The 7,873-nt window shown below is 40.3% G+C and overlaps 1 protein-coding gene across 1 annotated transcript; it reads right to left on the bottom strand.

Annotated features, from left to right (window-relative positions):
* Positions 1 to 5,254: 5,254 nt before the first annotated feature.
* On the bottom strand, positions 5,255 to 7,749 carry LOC131885281 (uncharacterized). Its single transcript, XM_059233297.1, has 3 exons — positions 7,281 to 7,749; positions 5,987 to 6,493; positions 5,255 to 5,921 (listed from the first exon to the last, which is right to left on the bottom strand). Exons 1-3 carry the CDS (start codon positions 7,552 to 7,554, stop codon positions 5,488 to 5,490), a joined length of 1,215 nt encoding a protein of 404 aa, XP_059089280.1. The 5' UTR covers positions 7,555 to 7,749; the 3' UTR covers positions 5,255 to 5,487.
* Between the last annotated feature and the right edge of the window lie 124 nt (positions 7,750 to 7,873).

The raw sequence follows: 7,873 nt of genomic DNA, 5'->3' as shown, positions 1-7,873 counted from the left end.
TGGAATAGAGGGCTTTTCAGAGAAACGATACTCACGAGATTCCTGAGATTTTTTTTGCCTCCCTGGCGGCTGCCTGGTGTGTGCGATGGGATCGGCTTTGAACACGTGTAGTTACGTGATTCTCAAAATCAAGTTCCGAATTCAGGGAGCCAGTGAGTTGATGGCTCGTTTGTCTGCTTTGGTTGAAAATGCGTAACGCGAGAGTAGTCGATCAGCCCGACACCCTGCTGCCCAACTACCAAAATGTGTTGAAAGCAAAGTCTCAAGTGGCTTGGTTGGAGTGACTTTTCTTTGACAAGAAAAGCCCTCTAGTATGGAATATTTCTGCAACTAACCAAAATGAAATTGATTGAACAAAATGGATTTTAAATGTCACTCTTATAAAGCATTGATGCTATTTGCTTAGATCTACGCATGTAAGTATACTTAAAATTACTCTTTACACAATTCAATTCGATTCAAACTTACTTGGTAGTGCAAAGTAAATACCCCTTGTTAAACTTACTCTAATACAACGATAAATCTTAAAAATAGGACTTGTTCAATTATGATATGACGGACAAGAATTACATTTGGACAGGTTGAAGTCTCAAACCCAAGCGCCGTTTTATTAACGTTCAATGGAGAGCAAACCAATTAATTCATCAAGAGAGCACCAAAAATTAGAAGAAATGCAATATTCAACATCAACAACAGATTAAAACACATTTTAGTACTTTTCAAATGCTTTGAAGGATTAGGGCAAAAGTTTTGGTTGTCCGCAAAGCGCACAGCCGAGATAATGGTCCTGGGGATTGTAAGATTAGACTTCAAGACGATGTCAATTCTTTTGAGATGCAAAAGCTCCGCGACGACAAATTTGCCAACTCTTGGTACAAAAGCTTCTTGCCTCATTCATAGACCACTCCATGGTTCCCCTGCTCTATGCCTCATCAGATCTAAATCTCATGGAATGCGCAGACTGAATCAAGGTAACCCTTGAAAAAATTTATAATAGTAGCAATAATGTGCCACTAATGACTTCGGAATGCGAAGAAATATACTGTACATAGAATTGTGAACTAAAACAAGACAATGCATCAGGACTACAATTAATCATTGTGACTACCCTTGGACGCCATGCCCATCTCGATCCAGGGCCTGAAGGCATAGCAAGACCTTTGGTCAAGAAATTGTTCAACTAGAAAATAAAGGAGGTATTTAAGGAGTCAATATCAGGGTGGCGGGCATGGTCGTGCTCTTTCTTGACCTAATGGGCAAAGAAAAGTTGTGTTGCTTCCTCTTGTAGAACATAATGAGGGATGATTTTGAAGGGTTTGTTGATTCCATTAGTAAAAAGGGTGTCTTGGGCCATTTGGACTCTCTTGAACGTCTGGGATTAATTCAGGCCAATACTTGCTTTTTGCTTATTTTGGTCATAATTATGAGTTTCAAAGATTTTGATCAAAATAGAAACACATAGGCACACATTTTGTTCCCAAAATAGCAATTTTTGCCTGCTTGCCAAATCTCTTCATTTCAAGTTTCAAAAGTTGTTAAATCAACTGATCTATACATTTCTGTCTTGTGCTGCCTCAAGTGGCAAAACTCAGCTCAATTTGGTAACCAGTTTCGTCTATTCACCAAGTTTGAAGTACTTGAAACACAGAAAAATTTTAGGCAAATAAATGTGTTTTTGTTCAAAACCATAAAATTCATGATTCAGGCCTTGAAAGTGCTCAAAAAGAAAAAAAAGAACAAGAACCGGGCTCAAGGGTGTCCACCATGAAATTGCCACCCTATGACATTGCTCTAACTTTTTAACCGTTGGGTAAAATTTAATGAAATTTTTGGCGGATTTAGTTCATAGTGCATTGTTTACATCCTGCAAGTTTTAAAAGTCGTGTGATCAAAACTCGCCGAAATGGAGTCGAAAGAACAGCTGGTGTGTGATGAAATTTTGCGCATTCATCATGAGAACAAGGATCTCTCGCATCGTTCCATCGCTAAAACGTTGGGAATCGCGAACTCTACGGTGTCGCGAGTGATTAAGCGGTTCGAGGAACGATTGACCACCGATTGGAAGCCCAGAAGTGAAGGAAAAAGTATTCCGTACAACATCAAAAATCACAATCGCGTTGTTGGGACCTTCAACCGAAAACCGAACGCCTCCATTCGGGATGTGGCTAAGAAGCTGCACCTAAGCCGAAGTTTTGCCCAGAAGGCCAAAACTAAGGCTGGGCTTTGAACGTTCAAGGTACAAAAGGCCCCTAATCGCGACGAGAAGCAGAACAAGTCCGCCAAAACCCGTGCCAGGAAGTCGTACCTCAACATGCTGACAAATGTTGAATGCTGCATCATGGACGACGAAATATATGTAAAGGCCGACTTCGAACAGATCTCCGGCAACCTGTTTTTCACGGCCAAGGATGAGTTCAGCGTTCCGGAGCATGTCCGCACTCAGAAGAAATCCAAATTTGCGAAGAAATTCCTGGTTTGGCAAGCCATCTACACGTGCGGGAAGTGGAGTGCACCTTTCGTGACCCAGGGCACGATGAACGGACAGTTGTACATGAAAGAGTGACTCCAGAAGCGGCTGCTTCCTCTCCTGAAGGCCCACAACGTCCCAACAATCTTCTCGCCGGATTTGGCCTCATGCCACTACTCCAAGGACGTGCTGGAGTGTTATGCGGACAATAAGGTCAATTTCGTGCCGTAAATGTTCAACCCTCCCAATACTCCGGAGCTCCGCCCCATCAAGAAGTACTGGGCGATTATGAAGCAACACCTTCTTAAACGACCTCAGGTAGTGAAGACAGTAGAGGAACTGAAGAAAGTATGGGTTTACATCATAGATAACTTCATATATGGCTTTCTATGGTTTACATGCAAAAAAACGGTTCATTCACAGGTTGTGCAGAATCTTATGGCCTGGGTTAAGGCCAAGGTGTGGGCATTTGCGTATGGATTGTTAATAAAATACGAGTAAAATGGTAAAATGAAGTTTAATAGTTATTTTTCAATCCCTGAAAATTTGATTGCAATCGGATGAAAACTCGAATTTTGCGAATCAATTTTGTGTGTGGCAATTTCATCGTGGACTACTAGTTTAAACTAGTCCCAGTTGCCTAAGGCTCGCCAAACGGCTCATCACACGCTTTTTGAATCAATTAAACCTTCCATACCATTCCTAATGGTCTCCCTCCAAAATCAAGATGTCAACCAAGCATTTTGTTGTGCATTTTTTTAATTTCAAAGGCGCTAGCATCTGCTCATTAGTATTACTTTTTAACACAAAAATAACATTTTTCACGTAGCAGCATCGTATACTCTTACGTTACATGCAGCAATTTTTTTTTTTTGTATTATTGTGCTGAAAAAATGCTTAAAAGGATGGAAAAGTGATAACATTCTCATAAGGGAAACAAGTTTTGCGGTCTATTGCATTATTATTTCATCATACCCTTTTACCATTCCATGAAGTTGCTCTTGTCACCATAAAGTTATCACCTTTTTATTCAGGCTTTCCGAATGATTGAAATACTTCAAGCGATACATCTTTTTGGTGATATATCCCTTATGAGGTTCTGGTCAAACGAGCTTCCCTGCCTTTAAATAAAAACAACAAAACTCCCAATGGTTTTTTTGGTTCGGTTTTCACGGGCTTTTCTAACCGCTACAGGGAATGTAATCCCCAATACTATTAAAATGAAAGGTTATAATTCGTCGACTTATTACCTTTCAATCTTTATATGATATTTGGTCTACCAACGAATTTGAGTTGGCAGACCGAGCTAGTCCTTGAATGTAGGGCTGATCTGGAATGCTATCTAAAAATTGGTCCAAGTCTGACTTGAAAGATGCTACCGGATCAACAAGGCCTACGCATTCTCTACGAATATTAGAGGGAAGCAAATTAAACGGCGAAGGAGCCCGAGAAAGAAGAGAAGTGGACTTCATTGTTCGAACTAGTATGGATTCTCGAGGGCGTGAAGGTGCTCTGAAAATGCACATTAAGCCTCTACGGTCACTACAATTGACCCTCAATCCTGGGTTGGGACAAAGCTCATGGATGCTTTTGAAGACGTACAGTATCAGCTACCTTTCGAACCTTCTCTGAACACTGGTCAGTCCCAACTTTTTTAGTCTCTCCTAATACCCAATATTCTTCATCCTGTGATGTTCCTAGTGAAACATCTTTGGACTTGCTCGACCTTTTGCAAACCTGCTGAACACATTGGAGCCCAAATGGGCGATGCATATTTAAGACATTCGACTTGTACAGAGTTAGCATCGTGATGCTGTCTCTGGACTTAAATGTGCGATATATATCCAACCACACATTTGAAAAGCTTTACCCACCTTCAACTGGATATGCTCATCGAACTTTCCATTATTTTGGAGGACTACACCTAGATCCCTCATGAACGAGGCCTGATGAAAATCTTTGCATTCATAATCCCCGAGTAGATAATTTAATGACGTCGACCCAAAGGTTTTTGACCGGAATTTCATTCCATTCTTTTCTTTTATATTGGTCCTAGGGTCGGAGGGGTGAGCCTCGCCCTGCTAGCGAAGTCAACCATGGCATCGTCCTTATACATGTGTTTCGGATAGGCATTATCGTGTCCGTATCAGTTCTGGTTCTCCGTCTGTGGGTCTGGATAGCGTCTAAAAGTTTCCTTGAGAAAAGTCAGGTTGGAGAAACGAACCGGGGACCGTTCTCATGCTAGGACACTGCGCTAACCACTGCACCACGTCTCCTCCCTCATTCAGGGCCATATTACTCTCAGTAAGCCCAGACAAACGGAATCTTGACCGTTCCTCGCATGGAGGAGTTCTTGCATCAGCTTACGAAGAGATACTGACTTCTTTACTGAGATTCTGAAGTGGAGCATTAAAGATGATAGAAAGGAAATCAATTTCATCACAGGTCTTGGCAAAATCAAGGTAGACAACATCAACTGACTCGTGTCTTTCCAGTCCCTCAATGACCTGCTCTAAATGCTCAATCAGTTGGGTAACCGTGCTAAAATGTGCTCCAAAATTTGTGGAGGAAGGACTTCATTGACTTCAAGAATGTTACATTTGACATCAGGATTGTTGATTTCTACCACGTGACATTCACATTTTTATGAGTGCTGGGGCGACTCCGGACTCGAGTCCGAGTGCACTCGAGTCTTTTACTCGATTTTGGAGAAATTGGCCAGAGTCGTCATGAAAGATCACTCAATTTTTTTATAGAATTTCGCAAGAAAATATTTCTGCAAGGGCTGACTGTATTAAAAGATCAGGGTCCTCTGCTGGACTCGATTCCGGACTCGGCGAGTCCGGCAAAAAGTCAAAAAATTAGAAGACTCGCCCCACCACTAATATTTATCCTAGGTCTACTCATAAATTCAAATCGCAGCATAAATGTTAGTTGTAGCTGATTGAATGAACCCAATAGCTGCCATGGATGGACGTTCTCAATGGCGACGAAAGGCGATGAATGAAATTTCTTCTGGCTCACTTTAGAAATTCAACAGGAGTCTTGGTTTGCAATAAACATCGTTGCCAAAGGAAATCCAAAATACTGAGAAGGAAGCCCCTCCCTGAAAAGCCAAGGAATAAACCCAAGGATCCGCCAACCATGGCTACAATCCCGTTCAAATCAAATATTCGATACTCGGTATACATAGGATAAGCGGATTCTGAGAATAGCATGAATATGTCTGCACGAGTGTTTGCTATTGTGTTAGAGGGATCCTCCAGGACTTGAGCTAAAATAGTCTTCTTTATGCAAGATTTTTGACATCCATTCGATTGAGGTTTGTCAATACTGGAGTTGCGGATCTTTTGCATAACATGATTGCTCATACAATCACTTTCGTTACGGGTCAAGCACAAGGGGATGTCATCCATTTGTCCCATGAGTGACGCAGCCATAGGTAGACGGCAAGCTGGAAAATGAAAGTATCTTTCGATTTTTTTAAGATAGTTTCTATACGAATGCCACAATTCGAACCCGTCTTTGCCTGTGTACATTGGGCATCCTTGAGGTTTTTCTTAAGCCAATGATTAACACAATCTTTGTATTCGACTTTATCCTCACAAGGATTGTCTGCAGTATTCAGATACTGGGTAGTGGAATATGACAGCAAAACATCAGCTTTTAAACCAGGTTCCACCTTGAAAAAGCTGATTGGATTTAGCCAATAATTCCAATAAATGCCAAATTCTTCTCCCTTGGCATGAAGGTACAATCTGACTCTTTCTTCTGCAGTTAAGTTGAATTGAAACTGAATATGTGAGTTAGCATCAACAGGATTTGGAAAGTCAAACTTGAAGCAATCGCCGGACACTGATGAAAGCCGTGTCACTTGATATGAATCATGTCCGTTATCAAGATTCTCTAGATCCAAAACAAGTGTTCCGCCACTCGGTTCTTCGAAGCGTACTAAATACAAGAAGTCTCTCAATCTATAATTTTGATCCCGCCACCAAGCCTGGATTTCTTCCTCCGAGGCTTTTTCTGAAAGCATATATTGGTTCACATGTACTATAACATAAAAAACTATCTCAATTGAAGTGGCACTCTAATTTCGTCTGCCATGTGCTCACTTTTTTACTGTCTAAAGCTAACTTTTATTTGAATTTTGAGAGATTAACAGGACTAAAGTCTTTCTTAAAAGACTAGTGTCCGCACTCATTTTCAGTTGTGCTATTATCTTTTTACTCTTCAAGTAAATGTCAAAATTTGGTTCACTATTGATGTTTTCGATTCATTCGTCATTGAACCAATCATGATTTACCATTTATAGCATTTTCTAGTTGTCAATTTGTGCAACTTTGTCAACAAATTTAAATGTTACAGGAATGGAATAAAAAAAAAGAGACATATGAACATATGATAAAAGAATTGAAGGGAGCGTCTTGACAAAACATGCGCAAAAATAAGTTGTATCACTCACAAATATCCTGATAAGCTATCATTCAACTTCATTTTAAGGTTTTCGAAGCCCATTTACTTCAAGTGTGTCAAGTACCAAAAAAAACCATTTATTTTTTGGTAAACGTTATTCTCCACCGATTAGTTGGCGGTGCTACTTTTTTAAATCTTAACCTGACCTAATCAAACCTAACCTAACCTAACCTAACCTAACACAACCTAACCTAACACAATATTGATAACCCTTAAAGTCTCTATCTAAACCTTTTAACATTTTGCCACAAATTTAAAAATAAGCACCGCCAACTAATCGGTGGAGAATAACGTTTATCTTATTTTTTAAATAAATACCAAGAACCCTGAGCCGTACGTCGTCCTGGATTGTGATCAAAGAATGTTTCCATTAGGTTTTCCCGTTTTTTTGACTTTTTTATTCCCCGGCACATTGTGATTTGGGGAAAATTAATAGCTTTGGTGTTGTTGGTCTCAACCATCATAGAAGTTTGTTTTTTGAAAAACTTGTCCAATCCGTCCAAAACTTGCAATGTGAAGCAGGCTACAAGGGATAACACTATCATGGCTTCGAGGCAAAGCCTCACCAAAACCAACCTATCCATGTCTCTACAAACTGCAACTGAACTCATTGAAGACTTCGACTATCACCACCCATATAACGTATTTATTTATTGGGCGATCTATTCCTGATGTCAAAGTAAACCATCAATTTGACAAATAGAGTTTAAAAGGATCTCGTAGTGTCTTTGAGGCCAATCCTAAGCTTAACGAAGAGCCAGTTTGTTCGAAAGTCAGTTTGTTTGGAGAGGTCGTCAAGCATAACCAAGCATTTAAGTGTTTGTCGTATTGGATTCCCACCCAAAGACCCAAAGGGTGGGCTTGACTACTTTCTTGACAACTCCAAGACAATTCTATCAACAGAGAGGTCCATTTGCATATTTAATCGTC

Source organism: Tigriopus californicus, chromosome 8 (assembly GCF_007210705.1).
Source record: "Tigriopus californicus strain San Diego chromosome 8, Tcal_SD_v2.1, whole genome shotgun sequence".
In the NCBI taxonomy this organism is placed as follows: domain Eukaryota; kingdom Metazoa; phylum Arthropoda; class Copepoda; order Harpacticoida; family Harpacticidae; genus Tigriopus; species Tigriopus californicus.
Note: the sequence above shows the minus strand (reverse complement) of the source record. Positions and strands in the feature narration are given on the sequence as shown.